At 48.5% G+C, this 22,755-nt stretch overlaps 2 protein-coding genes across 3 annotated transcripts; one reads left to right on the top strand and one right to left on the bottom strand.

Moving 5' to 3' along the window:
- The first annotated feature begins 12,854 nt into the window (after window positions 1–12,854).
- Window positions 12,855–17,611, top strand: POU5F1 (POU class 5 homeobox 1). Its single transcript, XM_070361017.1, has 5 exons — window positions 12,855–13,313; window positions 16,035–16,155; window positions 16,433–16,563; window positions 16,892–17,050; window positions 17,156–17,611. Exons 1-5 carry the CDS (start codon window positions 12,909–12,911, stop codon window positions 17,420–17,422), a joined length of 1,083 nt encoding a protein of 360 aa, XP_070217118.1. The 5' UTR covers window positions 12,855–12,908; the 3' UTR covers window positions 17,423–17,611.
- A 1,088-nt stretch (window positions 17,612–18,699) lies between these two features.
- Window positions 18,700–22,522, bottom strand: TCF19 (transcription factor 19). 2 transcript variants are annotated; one of them, XM_005896053.2, is made up of 4 exons: window positions 22,340–22,522; window positions 21,347–21,910; window positions 19,757–20,312; window positions 18,700–19,504 (listed from the first exon to the last, which is right to left on the bottom strand). In XM_005896053.2, exons 2-4 carry the CDS (start codon window positions 21,582–21,584, stop codon window positions 19,264–19,266), a joined length of 1,035 nt encoding a protein of 344 aa, XP_005896115.1. In that variant the 5' UTR covers window positions 21,585–21,910; window positions 22,340–22,522; the 3' UTR covers window positions 18,700–19,263. The 2 variants fall into 2 exon arrangements, with proteins under 2 accessions (XP_005896115.1, XP_070217539.1); XM_070361438.1 differs by lacking the exon at window positions 22,340–22,522 and having other exon boundaries at window positions 21,347–22,321.
- Between the last annotated feature and the right edge of the window lie 233 nt (window positions 22,523–22,755).

The raw sequence follows: 22,755 nt of genomic DNA, 5'->3' as shown, positions 1-22,755 counted from the left end.
ATAAGGTGACAGACATGGACAAACTTACAGGTTAACAGAATGGGCTAATAACGAGGGCCCTGAAAGTGTTGGCAAATGGCTTCAGTCAGGTGTCCTAGGAGAAACACCAGAGAGTCACGTTGGTCTAGGAGTGTGACTCTCGCTTCGGGTGTGAGAGGTCCTGGCTTCAAATCCTGATCGAGCCCACATCCTTGTGGGCTTCCCTGATGGCTCGGACAGTAAAGAATCTGCCTGCAATGCAGGAGACCTAGGTTTGATCCCTGGGTTGGGAAGATCCCCTGAAGAAGGACATGGAAACCCACTCCAGTATTCTTGCCTGGAGAATCCCCACGAACAGAGGAGCCTGGCAGGCTACAGTCTATGGGCTGCAAAGAGTTGGACATGACTGAGCGACTAAGCACACAAGAGAAACACCAAAGTTATTTATCTAACTTTTCAGACTTTGACATGGACGCTAGAGGGCGATCTGAGATTGCTGAAACTACAAGTGTTGGTCCAACCACCCAAAGAATGCTTTGTAGGCTCGGCGAGCATGCTCAGTCATGTCCCACTCTTTATGAGGCTGCCAGGCTGCCAGACTCCTATGTCTGTGGGAACCCAGGCAAGAATACTGGATTGGGTTGTCATTTCCTCCTCCAGGGGATCTTCCTAACCCAGGGATTGAACTGGGGTCTCCTACATCGGCAGGAGGATTCTTTATCACTGAGCCACCTGGGAAACTCCTAGATTGGGCTTTTCTGCTTAAATCAAAAATTTGTCAAATACTATTAAAAAAATAATAATTTTTTAAAGTGGGAATTGCCTGGCAGTCTAGTGGTTAAGGGGCTTCCCTGGTGGCTCAGATGGTAAATAATCTGCCTGCAGGAGACTCACGTCTGATACTTGGGTCGGGTATGGCTACCCACTTCGGTATTCTCACCTAGAGAATTCTAGGGACAGAGGAGCCTGGCAGGCTACAGTCCTTGGGGTCGCAAAGAGCCAGACACGAATGAGCGACCTTCACTTTCACTTTCACCAGTGGTTAAGACTTGGCCCCTTCACTGCTGTGGGCTGGTTAGGGTCTCTGGTGTGGGAACTAAGATGCCACAAGTCACACAGCTAGGCCAAAAGAATAAAAATAAAATAGCCAATTTCCTTGACCAAACAACTTTCATATGTTGATTAATCGTGCCCTTATTTTACCTTTTAATCAATGAAAGACAGATATGTAAAGAAAGAAAATGCAACTAAAAGAAAAACAACATACTCAATCAAAATGGTAGTAATAATTCAAGGAATAATATATCTATTTTCATACCTTAATCTATCTTTCTTCCAGTTTTATTGAGATATAATTGACATACAGTAGTACTGTACACATTTAAGATGTAGAGCATACTGATTTGACTTACATATGTTATGAAATGATTATCAGAGAATGATATAATTTTGAGACATTAAAAAACCCTCAATTCAGTTCAGCTCAGTCACTCAGTCATGTCTGACTGTTTGCGACCCCATGAATTGCAGCACGCCAGGCCTCCCTGTCCATCACCAGCTCCCAGAGTCTACCCAAACCCATGTCCATCGAGTCGGTGATGCCATCCAACCACCTCATCCTCTTTCGTCCCCTTCTCCTCCTGCCCTCAATCCCTTCCAACAACAGAGTCTTTTCCAATGAGTCAACTCTTCCCATGAGGTGGCCAAAGTACTGCAGTTTCAGCTTCAGCATCAGTCCTTCCAATGAACACCCAGGACTGATCTCCTTTAAGATGCACTGGTTGGATCTCCTTGCAGTCCAAGGGCCTCTCAAGAGTCTTCTCCAACACCACAATTCAAAAGCATCAATTCTTCAGCGCTCAGCTTTCTTCACAGTCCAACTCTCACATACATACATGACCACTGGAAAAACCATAGCCTTGACTAGACGGACCTTTGTTAGCAAAGTAATATCTTTGCTTTCGAATATGCTATCTAGGTTGGTCATAACTTTCCTTCCAAGGAGTAAGTGTCTTTTAATTTCATGGCTGCAATCACCATCTGCAGTGATTTTGGAGCCCAAAAAAAAAAGTCTGACACTGTTTCCACTGTTTCCTCATCTATTTCCCATAAAAACCTTAATAAAGGTACAAATTCTTCAAGTTATTTTTCAGTTTTCTCAGTTCCATTTTTCTCCTTTGGAATTATCTTTTACTTTATATTTTGATTTGGTTCAAAATTCAAACGCTTCAAAAAGGCTAGGAGTCTCTTTCACTCTTGTCCCATCCCTAACAGGCAACCACTGATCAGATTTCTTGTTTATTCCTCCAAAGACATTTCATGTATATGCAAGCAAACAGAAATCTATACATATGTATTCTTTCCCCCTTCATATAAGATTTAATATATGCTTTTTTGCAACTTGCCTTTTTTTATGTTTAACAAGATACCATGAATATACAAGTGCTTCCTATGGCTTCATTTTTTTTTTTGTTTGTTTTGGTCTGTACCAGGAGGCATGTGGGATCTTAGTTCCCCCACTAAGGATCCAACTAATAACCTCTGCAATGGAAGCAGAGAGTCTTAACTCCTGAATCTCCAAGGAAGTTCTTTTATTTTTTAAAAAATTTCTTATGGTACTTTATTTATAGATATGCAGTGTTTCTTAACCAGTTCCCTACTTGTAGGCATCTGGATTTTTTTCTTTTAAAGTGAATACAACAACATAAATTTTGATTACAGTCATTTTGCAGATATGCCAGTGTGTTTTTGGATATAGTCCTAGAAGTGGTACTGCTGGGTGTATGGGGTTTAAAAACTTGGACAGAGATTGTCATATGCCCTTTGAGAAAACATTACGAGTTTACAATCCCATCTGTAATATATTTGAATACCTGTTTTGGTATGGTTATTTTTTAAACTATGAGAATATATGTGTGTGTATGTGTGTGTGTGCTTAGTTGAGTCCAATTCTTTGCGACCCCTTGAACTGTAGCCGGCTGGGCTCCTCTGTCCATGGAATTTTCCAGGCAAGAATACTGGACTGGGTTACCATTTCCTCCTCCAGGGGATCTTCCGAACCCAGGGATCGAACACTGGTCTCCTGCATCTCCTGCATTGGCAGGCGGATTCTTTACCACTGAACCACCTGGGAAGCCCATGGAAATATGCAGGGATACATATTTGGAAGCCATCTGTGTATAGATGATATTTAAAATTCTGGGACTGGATAGAACTAGAGCAATTAGGAAGTTAGTAAGAACAGAATAAGAAGCCCAGGTAAAGCTCTTAAACACGCCAAAATTTACAGCAAAAGGAGCCAGCAAAGGAGATTGAGAAGGAACAGCCAGCGTGGTAAGAAGAAAGCTGGAACAGTATGTCATAGCTTTAAGGGTGCATGGGGTGGGGGTGGGAAGTTGGATCATAAATTCATACAATCACTCTGGAGAACAATTTGGCATCTCATGGTAAAGATGTGCAATAATTCCACTCCTACAGACATATTCTAGCGTGACACATAGGGCCCAAGGAGATAAAAGCTCACTGCAGGCAGCAGATCTGCCATAAAAAAAAAAACAAAAAAAACAAAGGAAAAGTCAATGAAAAGTATAAAGAGAGATAAATTGTAGCATATTCATACCATTCCCCAGGTGGCTCTGTAGTAAAGAATCTGCCTGCCAATGCAGGAGACACAGGAAACAAGAGTTCTATCCCTGGATTGGGAAGATCCCCTGAAGGAGGAAACGGCAACCTATTTCAGTATTTTTGCCTGGAGAATCTCATCGACAGAGGAGCCTGGCGGGCTACAGTCTATGGGGTCGAAAAGTCACGACTGAGGGACTGAGCATGCATTCATACCATGGCTATTATCCGGCAATGAAAACAAATGAACTACTCGTATAAGCATGGTTCATCTCATATACAATGTTAACTAAAAAAGTAAGCTACAGAATGATAGATTAACAGGAAACAATTTAAAGAGTCTTTCTACACAGGGTCTGGGCTGCCACATGCAGGATCTTTTTAGTTGCAACAGGCAAACTCTCAGCTGGCAAGCATTGGGAGAGCAGACTAAAGTCACTGGACCACCAGGAAATTCCCCAGGGTCTTAGAACATGCCAAACAAAAGGATCTAGTAAATCCTTTTTACTAAAAATCCTTAGTAAGATAAAAGCATACATCAAATTCAAGACACACACACACATCCCAGGCCATCCTGGCCAGGAAAATGTTAACTGAAACATGAATATCAAAACCACAAATAAGACTGTCTGCATAAGTTTCTACTGTTTACTATGTATATCACATATAGCAAGTAATATTAAAAATGTTACAAACTGACCAACCTGGTGACTCTATAAACTTTTTTACAATTCTTTCTCTATTCTATTCTTCCAACTAGAATTACTTTGTAAAAAAAATTGTGGAGTAAATCCAAAAGAACTGAACAAAATAAAGGGAAGAGTTGCCAAATGTGGGGAAGGCTGATGAGAGGTAAAGAAAGATGAGGACATGGACATCTCCACTAGAATTAACAACACTTTGCTAGTGACCTTGACCGGAAGGACTTCCTTGAGGAATGTGAGCAGAAACCAAACGAAGTGACTGAAACCAAGAAAGAAGGATGAAGTAAGGACCACAGGCACAAATAAGCCTTGGGTGTCAAACTCTGGGGGTGGGTGGGGCAGGCAGGACTGGGAGGCGGGGTTGGATTCTGAGCATTCTTTGGATCCAGAGCCTAGAGAAAGGGAATTAACATTTATTTAGCTCTTTCCACAATCTTCAGAGACATCTTCTGAAATAGGTTTTACAAACTGAAGAATGAATTCCTCCAATAGCTCCTGGGTCCCTCAGAGAAATGAAGTACTTCGGCCTGGTTTCTGAATACAAAGACAATAATGTGAAGTTCCTGGGGGCTAGCTAGAAACTTACGCTCTGGGCCATTTTTCTCAATAATGTGTGAAAAATCAGTAGATTTTGCATACCTGAAGCATTAAAAAAAAAAAGTGGGGGGGGTCCTTGCTGGAATGTTTGCTATACGAGTATCTGACAAAGGATTTGTATCCAGAGTATATAAACAACTTCTATGACTTGATAATAAAAAGACAAAAACAACATAAATGAGTAAAACACTTAAATAGGGACTTTACAAGTGTAAGTATGGTGAACACTTTAGTGAATCTATTGATGATTTTTAACAAATACATGCAGCTGTGTCATCCACAGCCCTTTTCACAATATAGAATGTTCCCCCTCAAAGAAAGAAAAGAAAAGAAAAAAAGACTGTTGCCTTCACCTTAGAACATCCCCTTTGCTCCCTTTCATTTTCACTCATCTGGTAACTATCACCATAGAGTCGTTTTGCCTGTTTTAAACTTCATACAAAGGCACTCACAGAGTATGGCCTTCTCTGTGTCTGGCTTATAATAAAGATACATGAATTGAAATTCATATGTGAAAAAGTTCAGGAAAAAAAAAGTCAGGGGAAAATACAAAGTCAAAACTTAGAAATCACTGGCTTCCCTGTAGCTCGGTGAGTAAAGAATCTGCTTGCAATGTGGGTCAGAAAGATCCCTTGGAGAAGGAAATGGCAACCCATTCCAGTTATTCTTGCCTGGAGAATCCCATGGACAGAGGAGCCTGGCAGCCTACAGTCCATGGGGTGACAAGAGTCAGACACAACTTGGTGACTAAACCACCACCACATACCCATCAGAAAAGCTAAAAGTAAAATGTTGGCAAAAATATGAAATAACCTGAACTCTTATCCATTGCCTATAGGAATATAAAACAATCACTTTAGAAATTAAGTTATGGATCTTCAAAGAAAATAAAACAACAAAGACTTTATGGCCAGTGTTTACATTCCTTGGTATTTACTCAAGAAAAATGAAGATATACGTCCCTGAGAACCATATATAAGAATGTTCTTAGTTGCTTTATTTGTAGTATCCAAAAACTGGGAATACCCTCAAATGTCCAAAAATCGTGGTCCAGTCTGCAAAGGAATGTGCTATACTGTGCTCAGTCGCTTCAGTTGTATCCATCTCTGAGTGACGCTATGGACTGTAGTGTGCCAGGCTCCTCTGTCCATGGGATTCTCCATTCAAGAATACTGGAGTATGTTGCCATCCCTCCTCCAGAGGATCTTCCCAACCCAGGGATCAAACCCATGTCTCTTAGGTCTCCTGCATTGGCAGGCAGGCTCTTTACCACTAGTGCCACCTGGGAAGCCCAGCAAGGGAATACTACTCAGCAATTAAAGCGAAGACCTACTGATGCCTATAACAACATGGATCCAATATCTATGGATCACAGAGATGTTATGCCAGATGCAAAAAGCCAGACACAGAGAAGGATACTCTGTGAGTGCATTTGTATGAAGTTTTAAAACAGGCAAAACGACTCTATGGTGACAGTCACTAGATCAGGGAAAATGAAAGGGAGCAAAGGGGATGTTCAGCATTCTATAGAACGGTGAAGGCAATATTCTATATTTTGATAGGGCTCTGGATGACACAGCTGCATGTATTTGTTAAAAACTGTCAATAGATTCACTGAAGTGTTCTATTCATAAATACATAAATCCTACCTCAATTTACATGTGTTTGTAATTTTTAAAAAAAATTGTTTGTTTTGTTTTGGTTGTGCTTTGAGGCATGCCTGCCATTTCCTAATTTCCATATCAAACCCAACCCTGGCAGTGAAACAAGGAGTCCCAACCACTGGATCTCCAGGGAATTCCCTACCAGGAATTTAAGATCACTGTCTCCTTTAATCTTCACAGTGTTCCTATGAAGAGGAACTTTCCATTTCAGAGATCTATACCTGAGATTCCAGGGTTTAAATAATCAGTCTACAACATTGCCCAGGAGCAAAGCTGGATGGGTACCCAGGACTCTTCCCTCCTGCTGCTGCTGCTGCTAAGTCGCTTCAGTCGTGTCCAACTCTGTGCAACCCCATAGGCGGCAGCCCACCAGGCTCCCCCATCCCTGGGATTCTCCAGGCAAGAACACTGGAGTGGGTCGCCATTTCCTCCTCCAATGCATGAAAGTGAAAAGTCAAAGTGAAGTCCCTCCAAGCCTGTCCTATTTCCATGATCCCATCTCAGGACCCCAAAGAAGGAGGAAGACTTTGAATGGGTAGTGAGACTGGGGATAATAAATCAGCTGCATATGCACAGAAAGAGTGGAGAAGCCTCCTCTCTCCCCTCCCCCATCCCCTCCAAGGAACTAAACTCATCCCCTCTGACTCACCCAGCACCCCACTCTCTACAATGGCTAGAACTGGGAATGAAGGAAGAAGAAATTGCTTTTGCATTTTGTGGGCCCTTCTCCTCCTGGGGTCTCTGCCTTTCCACCTTTTATGCCCCACACTGGTCCATCCACTTCACAACTGAGTGCCTACTGAGTGCCAAGAGCTGTGCTTGTCTCTGGGGGTAAGCAAAGGAGTAAGACAGCTTCTGCTCTCAAAGAGTTTACTGTCTAGGGGAAATGAAGACACTAGAGAAGGTTGCAATAATCTTCTGTGTTCAAATTGGGTGCCATCCCTATCATTGGAGGGAGGGTGCTTAGTATCTTCAGTCGTGTCTGACTCTTTGCAACCCATGGACTGTTGCCTACCAGGCTCCTCTGTCCATGGGATTCTCCAGGCAAGAATACTAGAGTGAGTTGCCATGCCCTCCTCCAGGGGATCTTACTGACCCAGGGATCAAACTTGAGTCTCCTGCATTGGTAGGCGGGTTCTTTACCACTAGTGCCACCAGGGAGGACAGGGACAATCCAGGGAAGGTCACCTGGATAGAGCTGACACAGAGGGTATGATAGGTTCCAGAACTCTACTGGAGTTCAAGTCTGGACACAGGTAAATAATGTCTTTCTGACTGAATTATTTTCAGGCTTCCTGAGAGATGAGCAAGCTCATTCCAGAACAAGGAAGACAGGTGGGGTGAAGAGACCATTTCCCAAGGACATAGGCCCAGGTCACTTCTCCTAGTTACTACTGCCTACCCACACTTCACACCTGTAGGTCCAACCTTCTTCCAAACCTCTCAAAGCCCTTGACTACATTCTGTGGTGTTCAGCAAGGGTACCATGACCTTAGCCAGCTGCAGCACCAGACTACTGAGGAACAAAGTAGCAGTGATCCTGGCTGAATTACTAGGGGAGGTGAAGTCCCTTTGAGGCAGAGATAAACTTGGCAGTTCAGCCTCATTACAAGCTTTAATTATAATTCCAAATGGTCTACAGACCCGTGAAAGATCACTCAACTGATTAGCCATAACATCTACAGCTGATAAAGACACAGGGACAGAGGTGTTCTTTAAAATGGAAACTTTGGAGACTGGAGACAGTTTCCTTAATTGTAAACATAATCTGACAATGTAAATGAAAATACCTACCACCCTCTGACCCAGCAATCTACAGTGGGGAATATCTCCTATAGAGATATCATGTTAAGAACATTTAAGGATGTTTATTGTAGATTTATTTGTAGTATTGAACTGGAAACAGATCAAATGTTCATCAGGTGAAAGACTTGATAAATCGTGATACACCCATATTATAGACTGATGTGCAGTTATTAAAAAGAGGAGTTTATATACACAGAGGGACATCTAGGAATTGCAGACTATTATGAACAGTAGGTTCACATTATTAATGAACTCAGGTTCGATTTTCGGGTCTAAAAGATCCCCTGGAGAAGGAAATGGCAACCTGCTCTAGTATTTTGCCTGGAAAAGTCCATGGACAGAGAAACCTGGTGGGCTACAGGCCACAGAGTCAGAGACAACTGAGCGACTGAACACATGAACAGTATTAGCCTATTTCTGTAAGAAGAAGAACAACAAAAAAAACCTCAGATATGTAGACATATGCTTGTATGTCATTAAAGAAACATTTGGAGGGATACAGTGCAGACTTAATGCAGTTACCTCCTGGTGGTGGTAACAGAATATATTTGTTACCTTTGCTTTTCAACTTCTTCTCCTGGCTTCCCCTTCCTCTTACTCTCACCTCTCTATCTCCCAGCAGACTACAAGCAGAGAGCTGACTCCTAGATTTGAGGTAACACTATCTGGATTTGGGAAAAGAAGATTCAGTTTGCAGACCTCACAGGAGAGGTCATAGGGTCAGTTGTTGAGAAGAAGGGGGTTGGTTTACTGTGAGCAGTGGAAAATGAGTAAATTGAGATACAGGGGGATATTTTCCCAAACTGGACAAAGCCTGAAACCTTCTCTCTTCAGCCCTCCATTCTTTCCCTTTCTTCTTTCTGCCTTGACAGAAGCCAGAAGTTAAACTAGGTGGTTTGCTACCGTGGTTTAGAGCAAGACTTCATTGGTCCCCATCAGCTGTTTCAGCTAGTTCTCCCAACCAGTGAGGTGATGGCTGGGCTGACAGCAGCAAGACCACCACCACAGCTTTAGGGAACCTTGTCAGGCCAGCCACACTTGGCAGGGAGTAGTGGCCCTCACCTGCCCTCCCTGGGTCACGCTCTATAACCAGATGCCTGCATTTGTCTTTGTGCAGGTTCTAGACATTGCCCTCATAATAAAGGATTATGTGGAGAGTTTGTTAGCCCAGCTCTAAATTCATTTGGAGGCCTTGCTTTTTAATGACTCCCTAAGACCCAAGAGGACTTCCCTGTAGCTCAAATGGTAAAGAATCTGCCTGCAATGCAGGAGACCAGGGTTCGATCCATGGGTGGAGAAGAACCCCTGGAGAAGGGAACAGCAATCCACTCCAGTATTCTTGCCTGGAGAATTCCATGGACAGAGAAGCCTAGCAGGCTATAATTGGAGTCACAAAGAGTCAGAAACGATTGAGTGATTCACACACACACAAAGACCCAAGAAGGGCTTCCCAGGTGGCGCTAGTGGTAAAGAACCTGCCTACCAATGCAGGAGACTCGAGTTTGATCCCTGGGTTGGGAAGATCCCCTGGGGGAGGGCATAGCAACCCACTCCAGTATTCTTGCCTGGAGAATCCCATGGACAGAGGATCCTGGGATCGCATGGGATCGCAGAGTTGGACACAACTGAAGCAACTGAGCATGCACCATGCACGCACAAGACCCAAGAGAGTGGAGGAGCCAGGTCTGATGACTCAATTGGCTTGCAGTCTCCTCTGGGCCTGCAGAGAGCTGGTCTGGGCAGAAGTGAAGCTACCTACCCTTCAGGTTTAACAGGAGGGTGGGGATGGGAGGGGAGGGTGCCTCAGCCTTGCCAGCCTCAGCACCCCAAGACATAGCTGGAAGGAACTGCAGACAAACTTAACTTTCCACTAAGGTTCTGGGTCGGACTCCAGGCAAGCACAGGACTGATCTGGCTCAGATGTCTGGCTGCCAGCCAACCAGGCACCCAGGCACCCTCCCCTCCCATCTCTCCGTCTGGTATGGGACTCTTGCCAAGAAACATACCGCTTAGAGCAATCAGATTACTGATTGTAATCTCAAAAGGGTATTGTTGAGTTGGGGGAAAGGCAGAAGGTGTTTTAGGGGCTGCTGGGAAGACAGCAGTGCAGGGGCCACATAAGAAGGGATTCTGAGAGCCTAGAGGGTGGCGAGCGAGGCAAGGAGCATTGCTGTAGATTTCCTAGGTCTGCCCCTCCCCCTCCTCTGGGAGGCTGTCTTCTTGGCAGACAGCAGATAGATGCATGACAAAGGGACCCTGATGGCTCTGTCTTGGGGGTTGGGGAGATGGCTGGGGAGGGGCCCCTCCTGGTCCAAAGCACATCTCCCCACCCCCACCAGGTCCCTTAATCTATCAGGTTTTTTTGGCAGTTAGTGGCTTAGAGGCAAATATAGCTCCAGTTTTGCTGTCCTGTAGATCTTTCATCAGACCTATGGGAAGTCTTGAAATGCACACATATATTAGTTGCCCAAAAAGTACTCACAGATGAGCTGGAACTGGGGCTATGTGATACGAATTTAGGAGAGAGTTAAGAAAAAAAAAACAGGCTCAAAAGATTCCTAGATACGACCAAGGTGAAGACAGCAGGCCACAGTCAAGAGGACCCCCAGCACCTCAGAAGGCAGATGCTGAGCAAATAGCCTCAGACAGGGCGGGGATGTAGAGATGTCTAAGTCAACAGAGGTCCATGCTCCAGGCTCAGGATTCTGGCCTTCCAAGGTGTATGGAGCTCTGGTTCACAGCCTTTCCGGAGTCCCCCCAATTCACCTCGGGGCCTTCATTTGGGGCAAGTTTGGGGAGCAGACAGACAAACATCATTCCTAGCAGACAGGCAATCTGAAAGCTATTCTCTTGCAAACAGAGAATAAGCACTAAGCCTTCAGTGTGAGCCCTCAGGACCAGCCCAGACCCTGTGGGAGAGCTTAGGTCAGGCTTCTTGCACCTCCACCCCAAGTCGCTCTCCTCTTCCTCCTCATCTTTTTGCCAGCCCCCCTAAACAAGGCCTGGGGGGCGGGGGGAGGGGTAGAAGATGAGGCTGAATGCCTGCGTCCTCTAGAGGGGGACGGGATACCTAGGCCCCAGTGGGAGGCCCTGTCTGAGGCTCACAGTCTTTGAGGGGTTGGTGGGGGGGTGGTTGCTGCAGGAGCTCTTTTAGCTGCTCTGAGGGGGATTCTTAGGAGGGGATTGGGGCTGGGGGTTGGGGGGCAGGAAGCTGTCCCCAGGGGAGCCATCCAGGCCCATTCAAGGGTTGAGCACTTGTTTAGGGTTAGAGCTGCCCCCTCTGGGGACCAGGATTGTCCAGCCAAGGCCATTGTCCGGGCCCCTTCCCCCAGTCCCTCCCAAGCCCCTTTGAACCTGAAGTCAGATATTTTTTTTCTCCCCTTCTACCTCCTAGGCTTTTCCCACCCAGGGCCTAGGGCTGGAGGTCTGGGGTGGTAGGAGGGGGAGGGAGAACCTTCAACTGTGGTTCTAGATATTTGGGTCTTTGAAGAGGGGGGCAAGGAACTTGATGCACGGGACCCACAGTGAGGGACCCGTGGTGTGGTGTGTTCAATCCCTCTGGCTGGACAAAGGTAGGGAGACTCAGGCCTAGTCAGTCCAGAGCCTGGCCCCGAAAGTAGGGTTTCCATCCCTGGGTCTGGTAGGTGAGGGGCCTCTGGAGTCAGGAAAGCTGGGGATGGAATGGAAGCTGGTCTGGCAGCCTGCCCCTGGTGATGGGGTGGATTTTAGCAGGCTGGGCAGAGGGGTGCCAGGCATCACAGTTTTGAAAAGTGAAAGTGTTAGTCATGTCCGACTCTTTTTGACCCACAGATTGTAGCCCGCCGAGTTCCTCTGTCCATGGGATTTCCCAGGCAAGCATACTGGAGTGGGTCGCCATTTCTTTCTTCAGGAGATCTTCCCAACCCAGGGATACAACCAGGGTCTCTGGCATTGCAGGCAGATTCTTTATCATCTGAGCCACCAGGGAAACGAATCTGCCCAGTTGTCTAAATGGGAACTGCCTAGGTTCCTGGACTGGGATGCTGGAGGACAACGGGGAAGGAGCCTGTTAAGAATTGAGGGGTAGCCCCAGTGGGACTTGACACATACAGCATAAATGTGTTTGAGGAGTTGGGAGGGTGGCTGGTCTCAGGTGCCAGGGTGTCTGGAGAGGGGTCCTGAAGAACGTGCAGGGGGTATGGAAGGGACCCCTCACCCCTGGTGTATGTGGGCCTGGGGAGGGCTGGGCAGCCTGTTGGGAGCTGGAAGTGAAGGCCCGCATGGGGGACCTGCACCGAGAGCCTAGGAGTCTGGGGCCTGGAGAGGGGCCTGGGTGGAGATCCCTGGCTTTCCCCTTCCAGACACCACCGCCACCAGCAGGCAAACACCCTCCGCCTCAGTTTCTCCCACCCCCACCGTCCCTTCCCCCAACCCATCCAGGGGGCGGGGCCAGAGGTCAAGGCTAGTGGGTGGGATTGGGGAGGGAGAGAGGTGTTGAGCAGTCTCTAGGAGATCCCTCGTTTTCCTAGGCCCCCGGCTCGGGGTGCCTTCCTTCCCCATGGCGGGACACCTCGCTTCTGACTTCGCCTTCTCGCCCCCGCCGGGCGGTGGAGGCGATGGGCCGGGAGGGCCAGAGCCGGGCTGGGTTGATCCTCGGACCTGGATGAGCTTCCAAGGGCCTCCCGGTGGGTCGGGGATCGGGCCGGGGGTTGTGCCTGGCGCCGAGGTGTGGGGGCTTCCCCCGTGCCCCCCGCCCTATGACTTGTGTGGAGGGATGGCCTACTGTGCGCCGCAGGTTGGAGTGGGGCCGGTGCCCCCAGGCGGCCTGGAGACCCCTCAGCCCGAGGGCGAGGCGGGAGCCGGGGTGGAGAGCAACTCCGAGGGGGCCTCCCCGGACCCCTGCGCCGCACCCGCAGGCGCCCCGAAGCTGGACAAGGAGAAGCTGGAGCCGAACCCTGAGGAGGCGAGTGAGCTGCTGGGGGCGGGGGGCCGGTGACCGCGTAGGCCGGGGGCGGCCACGCGAGGGGAGGTGGTCGGGGACCCAGGAAGGGAGCAGGCGGAGGCGGCTCCCCGGGGCAGGGACCAGTGTGTGGCGGCTGCAGGCCGCTCTGAGCTGGAGCCAGGTGGGAACCAGGGGCCGGAATTTAAGAGAGAACCACAGGTGAGGGCAGGGCGGCCTGGGGCGGTCGGAAGCCGGCCTTGCTTCCCCCCTCGGCCCTTGTCAAGTAGGTCCTTCCACTTCCTAGGTCTGACCTGGGTCGGGTCACTCATTACCAGCCAGCACCAGACCTAGCTTGGGGTCTGAGCCCCTTCTACCCGGATCCCTTCTGGGAAATTTGCTCCTTATCAGACCCGGGATCTCGGGCCTTAGGGTTAAGTGTGGCCTGAGGGTGAAAACAGTGCTTATCCCAGGGTTATTGTTCCTGAGAGTCTAGGGTGTGACTGGTTTCTGATAGAAGCTCCTGTTTGGGCTGTGTGGATGTGTGGAGTCTGGGTTTTCCTTCCATCAAGTTTAGGGCTTGTCTTCCCTTGACCTCTGCCTTGCGCCCAACGAGTCACGGTCAGGCAGAGCGCACACCCTGACACCCCCTTATAAGAAAGCTGGAACACCAATTTCGCCGTAATTAAGTAAGCAGTGAACAGGGGGAGAAAAGGGGAACAAGTCATCTGCAGGCCATTCCTCAAATGGAGGGTTTGCTGAGGGACTGAAGTCTTCTGCATCTAACCCGCTGGGGACTATTAAGGATGTATCTTCTAGTCTGAGGAAGAGACAAGTGCAAGCAATTAGAGATCAAGTACTAAGCCTTTAGACCTCTCTGGAGGAGGTGTGATTGGTTTCAGCTGACCAAGTAGCTCTAGACGCTCTTTGCTGGAGGCGACTGCTGAGCCTTGAATAATAATGGCTGCCAATCGTGGTCCATTTCCTAAGTGCCTGGCTGTGGGCTCAGTTTCTACATCATTATCTCATTAACCGGCACAAAATCTCCTAGGGAGGTATTATTAGCCTGTTTCACGGGTCTTAACTGCTAAATGGTGAAGCTAGAATTTGAACTGAGGTTTATCTTATTTCAAATCGCCAAAATATGATTCAGAAAAGCCGAGATGGGAAGAGCTGACATTTACAAGTTTGCAACATTGGTTGAGCAGAAGTTGGCCTATTTTGAGTTTGAAGGGACTGACATCCCATCAAACAGTGGGTTGGCCACAAAGTTCATTCATGCTTTTCTATAACCTCTTATGGAAAAGTGCAAATGAACTTTTTGGCCAACCTAATACTTCTTTAGGTTTCTAGGACTGCACGGAGGCCTGGCTACTCTTCTCCATCTTCTGGCCACAGGCCTGCATTGGAGAGGCTCCATTTATCCACCTTTGCTCTGTCTACCTTTCCTTTCATCCACTGTCAAGGCTCAAATGTCTTGTAGACATAACCACCACATGTTCAGTCTCCTTCTGGGATGGCTCCCTGCACTGCCCCCTCTCTGTCCATTACCCAGAAACTCAAGGCTCAAATTAGTCATCCTCATTCTTTTCACATCCTTACATCCAGTCCTTTGGAAATACCACGATCTTTACCTTGGATAGACATCCTGGTCCCTGGAGCCTTCCTGGTCCCAGTTGCCATCATCTATGCTGGGATTGCTGCAGTTGCCTCCTTACTCTGTGGTCAGTACATCAACTGGAGTGATCAAGAGTCAGGTCATTTCCCTGCACAAAACCCTTCAGCGACTTTCCATTTCTCTGAGTAAAACTTAGTCATGGTGGCAGCTGCAGGATCTGCCCTGCTCACTTCTCTGATCGCATCAGCTCCTCTTCCCTTTCCTCAGTCCTTTCACCCTCCTCCGGCCATGCTAGCTTTGTTACTGGTCTTGCTGCTGACTTTGCTACTGCCCACCTCTGGGCCTTTCCACTTGACTCCTTCCTTTTGCTCAAACATGACCTCTGACTGTCTTATTCAAAATTGTCCCCTTCCCCATAATTCCCTACTCTGCTTTACTTTTGTCCATAGCACTTCTAACCTACTGAATAAGAATTATTTCATCACAATGAAAGCTCCATGGGGCCAGGGTTTTTTGTCTACTTTGTGTAGCCACTGGCTTACAGAAGGTGCTTAATAGATCTGTGAAATTTGTTAATGAGGATGCTTTTATATTGCAAGGAAATAAATAAAAATATTTTATTTAAAAATAAGGGATAATCAGGTTTTTTAAAAATTGAGCACTGACTATATAAAAAACTTTATTCATACCTCGTATGACATCTGTTTTGTAGTGTGCGTGTGTTTGTGAATGTGCGTATCTTGTGGTTTGTGGGACCTTCAAAGTAATCTGGAGAGAATCAGAGACATGGTGCTCTGTATTTCTCTAGATGCAAAACTTCCTCAAATTGGGTTAATACTAGAGTCAAAAGCTTTTGTGAGTACTAAAGAACTAAAAGGCAGGAGCCCCCTTCCTAACCTGACATGTGTCCTCATTGAGGTTAGAGCTTCTCTTTGCATTATTGAATGGTGCTCTGCATCTGGTGGATGTTGCTTTCTGGGCTAGATGACATTTGTGTTATTTCTGGTTGTTAGGTGGGCAGCTTTGAGGCAGAGATACTCTCACATACCTTGGGGCCCCAGTGGAAGAGGGGGTGAGGTGGATAGCTGTCATATGTTCTTACATATCCTCTGCCTTTTAAAATGCAGTCCCAGGACATCAAAGCTCTTCAGAAAGACCTTGAACAATTTGCCAAGCTCCTAAAGCAGAAGAGGATCACACTAGGATATACCCAGGCCGATGTGGGGCTCACCCTGGGGGTTCTCTTTGGTGAGTCTCCTACAGCATGTTTTGACCCACAAAACACAGGGACTACATCTGCCCTGGAATGAACATCCCTGAATTGGGGCCTTTCCTCCCCACCAAGGGAGTGGTGGAGGGTGGGGTGGAGGGGAAGATACTCGACATGGACTTTTGAGTTCTCTGGGAAGAGTAGCTGGTGTGGGGTCTTGGAAGGGTGGGAACAGGTGGCAAGGCCTGTGTCGGTCTTGTGGCAAAGGGGCCCTACCTGCTACCTCACTTTGCTTCTTCCAACCCACCTCCCCAGGAAAGGTGTTCAGCCAAACGACTATCTGCCGTTTTGAGGCTTTGCAGCTCAGTTTCAAGAACATGTGTAAGCTGCGGCCCCTGCTGCAGAAGTGGGTGGAGGAAGCTGACAACAACGAGAATCTGCAGGAGGTGAGGGTGGGAGGGAGGCACAGTGACTGCCCTATCTCAAGTCTGATTTCCACTGCTTTCATCTCTGGCTGGCAGCGCGCCCTCTAGGAGCCAGTGGCCCTCAATGGCATGAAGTGTGATTCCTCTGTTCTGCTGAGAGAAGGTCCAGGATCACTTGTCTAAACCTGTCTTTCCAGGATCTTTTTCATACCTCCTGGCCCTAGTGACAACTGGCTGGTGCTCCTGAATAGTTGGCTCTTGAGTCATTGTCCCCCTGATACTGGTCCTGAGCAGGTTTGGGGCTTGCCTGCCCATTTCTTTCCTTGTCATCTCCTCCCCACCTGCTCAGATATGCAAGGCAGAGACCCTTGTGCAGGCCCGAAAGAGAAAGCGGACGAGTATCGAGAACCGAGTGAGAGGCAACCTGGAGAGCATGTTCCTGCAGTGCCCGAAGCCCACCCTGCAGCAAATTAGCCACATCGCCCAGCAGCTCGGGCTGGAGAAAGACGTGAGTGCACCTGTCCCTGTCCCTGTGTGCGCCGTCTCCTCCTCCCTGGTGTCACACCTCCCAGATCTCAGGACCAAATGCCCCTCCCGTGTCCTCCACTCCTAGGTGGTCCGAGTGTGGTTTTGCAACCGTCGCCAGAAGGGCAAACGATCAAGCAGTGACTACTCCCAACGTGAGGATTTTGAGGCTGCTGGGTCTCCTTTCGCAGGGGGACCCGTATCCTTTCCTCTGGCGCCAGGGCCCCATTTTGGTACCCCAGGCTACGGGGGCCCTCACTTCACTACTCTGTACTCTTCGGTCCCATTCCCTGAGGGTGAGGCCTTTCCCTCGGTGTCTGTCACCGCTCTGGGCTCTCCTATGCATTCAAACTGAGGTGCCTGCTCACCCCAGGAATGGGGGGCAGAGGAAGGGGAGAGCTAGGGAGAGAACCCTGGGGTTTGTACCAGGGCTTTGGGATTAAGTTTTTCATTCACTAAGAAAGGAATTGGGAACACAATGGGTGTGGGGGCAGGGAGTTTGGGGAAACTGGTTGGAGGGAAGGTGAAGTTCAATGATGCTCTTGACTTTAATCCCCACATCACTCATCACTTTGTTCTTAAATAAAGAAGCCTGGGACCTAGTAGGTGGATATTTTTGTCTTTGGTTTATCCTCTAGTTATTGAAGAGTGGATAGGATATTAATAGTGGGTATTAATAGCTCTCTGACCCAAATGACCCCGAAACGAAGGTTGCTGTTTACATTGCGCAGAGTCACAATGTCAGAGGGAGGTGTGGGGTTGGATCCCAAGTTTATATGGATAGGGCTCTTTATAAGTGTGAGCTAGTTCTTAGGAGCCTCTGACTTGCGGTCCTGCAGAAATGGGAGATGAACACCTTTGCCCAAAGATGCAGTTATTACATAGTCTGTTCCCTATTAGGATCTGGTTTTTTGCTTTCCCCCATTCTACTCTATAGTCCTCAGTGGCTATGTGCTAAGAAATCAAACCTTTACTCATTTCTTCTATCACCCCAACCAGAAACTCCACTTTGTGCTTTCTTGATACTGGGGTCCATTTGGTTTTCACTTAAGGTTTTTGCCTTGTCTGTGACTCACCTACCACTACACACACTTAGTCCTGACTCTGCCACTTCCTAACTGGGGCTCTTCCTCTGGAGCTTTTCTTTGATCCGTAAAAAAACTTGGGTTGGTAAGTCTAAGTAGAGAAGGAAGGGGATGGACATGCACAGGGTGCAATAAGATAGGTCAAGACAGGACTTTCCTAGTAAGAACTATAGAAACACTGCTTTGACAGTGTGCTGACTTGGTGTGCAACTCAGAAGAGACTCAATGTAGCATATGTGGGTTTTATTGATACTGCACCAGGTTGACATCTGCTCTAGCTGCTGTCTCAGGTTTTCTCTTCTTGGTAGTACCGATGAAACTTGTAGAAGTTCCACCACCCTCATGAATTTGATCAAATCCAAATGACATTTTAACGGCAGTGAATGTTTTCTTTTAAATTAGCAACTGTAATTACCTAGATCCCCTATTCCTGTTTTCCTCTGCCTCATCTGCTTGTCTCTTCCTATAAGTATCTGAATTAATTTTCCAGACTAACCAACTCCATTCTCTCAAGAACTAGAAAGCAAGGAGTATCAGACCCACACAAAGAGTAAATACTTTAGAGCGTATAAAGCTGCTCATTCTTTATTTGGAAATGGAAGCAAAGCTCTGAGAAGTCAGGTCACAGTGATTGTGGTCAGCAGCAGGACCACCCACAATGTAAGGAAGTTTGGGGTCTGTGCTCTAGGTTTTCCCAGAGATGCCTTAGGGATACCATCAAAAACATTAAGAACTTCCTTGTTCAAGGCTGGGGCTTATAACTTCCCAGGCATGACCTCTACAATTGATGGATGCTCTTGACCACAAACATTCTAGTGTCCATGACAACAAGGACCTACAGCTTGTGACAGTGGGTATTTCCAGCTCACTGGTAACTTCCTGGAGGCAGCAATATCTTTGGCAGGAAGCCATTTCTTCTGTCACCTTGGCCACAAGGCCCTGCTCCAGGCCTTGAATTGATAATCCACAGGAGTGGACCCTTCTCCTGAGTCATTCCCTCCTGGGGAGGCAAGGATAGAAGAGGGCAGCTCTTAGGACCCATTGGCACCCTCACTGTCCATCCCTGGCCTGGAGGTGCTGGCTCTGTCCTCTGGTGCTTTGGCGGTTGGCCTTAGGTCTGGATGCCTGCACGACAGCCTGGGCACCGGAAGTCGGCCTCCCTGGCAGCCTGAATGCTGCAACCAACACAGGCCACGTGGAACCAGATGTCACAGCCATCACACTGAACCCAGGCCACTGTCTCTTCTTGGGGTAGGCAGCAACAAGGGGCTGCACAGGGCTCCCCGCCCCCAACTGCAGGGGGAGCCCTGGGGTTGCTCATTGGGTGCTTCCGAGGACGCCCGCGTCGATTTCTGAAGAAAGGGACACAAAAACCAAGGTCACTGGAAACCTGCAGAAGCCTGGAACTTCCCCCTAGATAACTGCAGAGGGAACCCATAGAGATTCACTAGACTAATGGTGAATCTGGCTAGCACAGCTAACCCAGATTTTGTCATCACAACAGGTGTTCCACCTCCCACCCCCACCACCCAAGCAGATAGGTACATCTCAGCCTAGGGCTCTTAAAAAACCAAAGGCAGTGAAATAAAGCCAAGTTGACTTACCCACTGGGTGTCACTGGGGTTTTTTCTACACGGAGTTTCTTCCTAGGCTCCGGCAGGACTGGTGAGGGGCTCTTGGGAGCCTCTCTCTCATCATCCAGTTCTTCCAACACGCGGTGAGCTGACTTCCTCCGGTTTCTTGGGGGTGGGGCAGAAGGGGCAGTCCCCACTTCCCCGGTGGGAGTGGGACCAGGCGGACTCTGTGGCCCACCCCCACTCCGTGAGAAGGTGAGGGGCTGGGAGTGGAGCTTGCTGAGGCTGCCAATGGAGTTGAGGATCAGGGTTGCTTTGGGGGCTGGGGAGAGGGTGCTGAGGGGACGCTGTGGAGCCCCCTGGGAGGGCAGCATGGGCCGGAAACCAATCCCGGTTCCCTCTTCTCCCCTAGACCGCGGGGTGGTAATGGCAGCAAAATCTTGAGGTTTGACTCGGACTTGCTGAAACAAGTAGAACTCTGAAGGGCTGGTTCCTGGGGGCCCTTCAGGGCCAAAGGTCAGAAGATCACCATCACTCAACTCCAGCCTGTGACCCCTTGGGAGTCGGACATTATTGACCAAAGTCCCTGTTGATTGTGGGGCACCAGACAGATACAGAGAATGACAAAAACAAATGACTGGTCAGCAGTGGAGAAATCTGGTCCTGTCTGGTTTTCTGGGGAATACGAGGAAGAACACATGCATGTCATGAAATCCTTACATTCTAAGTCCCTCAGTAGTAGGTGTCATCAGATAAGAAACTCCCTGTGAGCTAAGAATATTATTTTTCCTTATGCTCTCCCTCAAGGCACATGGAATGAACTTCCCTCAATCCACTGAGGTCTGGGTCTCAGAGACGCTCAACTCTCAGCTCCAACTCAGCACTTATCAGCATAGCTCAGACTATCTGGGTTCAAATTCCACCATTTACCTGTCATGTGACCCTGGACAAGTCAGCCTCTTTATGTTTCATTTTCTTTGTAAAATGGGGCATTTGTGCTCACCTATATTTAATGCACATAAAACAGTTCTTGGCTCATAATAATAAACAGGAAATTAATGTTGGCCAGTTGAAATTATCCAATACCCACAACACTCCTCACTCACAAAGACATATTCTAGGAAACTAAGACCTAGAGAGGTAGAGTGGCAGGTCTGAGTGACGTTACCAGGGGCCAACAGCAGAACTCATGTAAACCCAGGCCTTCTGAGGCTGCCTAACTGCCTCCAACTCAGGGAGTAAGGCACATGTCCAGATAATTAAGATAATTCAACAGATTTCACAACTGCCCTAAGGCAAGAACAAATGTCTAAACAATCTAGAAACTGAAGTCTAAGCTTGCCCCCTCACCGCCCACCATGGTCTCAGAACAACCCCACTGTGATGGCTCCAGTCTGTGGATCTACCTCCCACCCCCTCTATGAGCTAAACAGGATCAGCCCCACAAAGAGCTGCTGACACTGCACATTTCTGGTGGAAAGACATAAGTCTGCATGACAACCGTCCATCCAACCTGATGGGGAGTTTGGGAGGCCGGCAGAATCCCTGTTGGGTCTTTTAATTCATTATAGCCCAGAACTGCGACTGCCCCAGCATAAGGCTGCCCTGCTCACTCCTCACCTTGGCTGCTGTGGTTCTCCAGGCTGACCCTCCAGTCATCACCCTGGCGCTCCGCATGCAGCTCTGCGTGGACCCCAGAGATGAAGCCTGGCTCATGCTGTGGCCGCAGGGTCACATCACAGAGATCGGCCCTGCAGCCCAAGCGGTAGGTGCAGCCAGCTCCACTGGGTGGGTGGAAGGTGTGGAGATCGACACCCTTGCCAACCCCAATGCGCAGCAGCTGGAAGCAGGGCAGCATGGGCGGGGCCCCCTCGGCACCACCACTTCACCTCAGGAATCCATCACCTTGTCCACTCCCTGGGCCGTGCACAGCTGGCCTAAATTCACTTTCCGTCTGACGCAAACTTGAGCTATGTTTTGTGCAAGTTCGACTTTGAGCACACTCCCTGAGTAGGGCAAATTCAGGGTGCAGGGAGCCTAGGATGCGATGTAAAATTGGCTGTCAACAGCTTTGCAACTGAAAAAATTTGGTGAAAGTTCCAGTGTAGTGCAAAATAGAACGCGTCCTGTGGCACGAAGTTGAATCGGATTCTCAGACCGCAAAATATTCCAGGAGCCTTCAATCTGGGCAAGTCAACAATACATTAGGCAGTTTCTAGGGAAATTAGAACTGTAGGTGTGTGTGTGGCGGGGGGAGGGGTGCTGCTTCTGTGTGATATACTAACTTGCCACTTCAGTGTAATTTGGAGAAGAGAAGCTTCTTCCTGTCAAACCTGCTTTTCCTAATAGAGTAACCCTCCTGCTAGCTCACGCTTCACTCTTCTAAACCAATCCCTCATTCATAACTAGCTAGTTTGAACCCCAGTGGGAAGCGTACTCAGTCACCCCTCAAAGGCAGTGCAAACGGGGCTCTACGTTGTCCAACAAGGTGGAGCTAAACCCCTGCTTTCTGGTTTCTCCAGGTGGGATAAAAACAGAGGAAAGGGCTTCCCGGGATGATTCAAGACAAATCCAGCCTTTTCCCTCCCCGCCCCAGCCCGGATTCGTATCTACCGCGCTGTGCAGTCTCGGAATGGTTCCCTCTCCAGGCAATGCCAGCTTATGCCGCAGCCCAGGACCTCTCGGGATCCGGCCGGGGTTGGTGCTCCTGCGGCTGTTTGACAGCGAAGAAGCCCGGGCCAGGAGGGGCGCGGCCTCCGCGCGCGGGCATCGCTGACCCCACCTTCGGAATTCCCGGGTCCGGACTTCGAGCGGAGTGAGCGCGTCCCCCGAGCCGTTTTTGATTGGCCATTTCATTTGCCCTCCTTCTCTCCATTGGGCGACGCTCTGGGATCTCCCGCCTTTCGCTTTTTCTGATTAGTTCACAAGTTTTCCCGGGTTCCCGGAGTTGGGAGGAGCCGCCAGGGCGCGGAGATGCCCCTAACGCCTTAATTGGGCCTGGCTTTAGACACTACTGCGCCTGCGTGCGC

Source organism: Bos mutus, chromosome 23 (genome assembly GCF_027580195.1).
Source record: "Bos mutus isolate GX-2022 chromosome 23, NWIPB_WYAK_1.1, whole genome shotgun sequence".
In the NCBI taxonomy this organism is placed as follows: domain Eukaryota; kingdom Metazoa; phylum Chordata; class Mammalia; order Artiodactyla; family Bovidae; genus Bos; species Bos mutus.
Note: the sequence above shows the minus strand (reverse complement) of the source record. Positions and strands in the feature narration are given on the sequence as shown.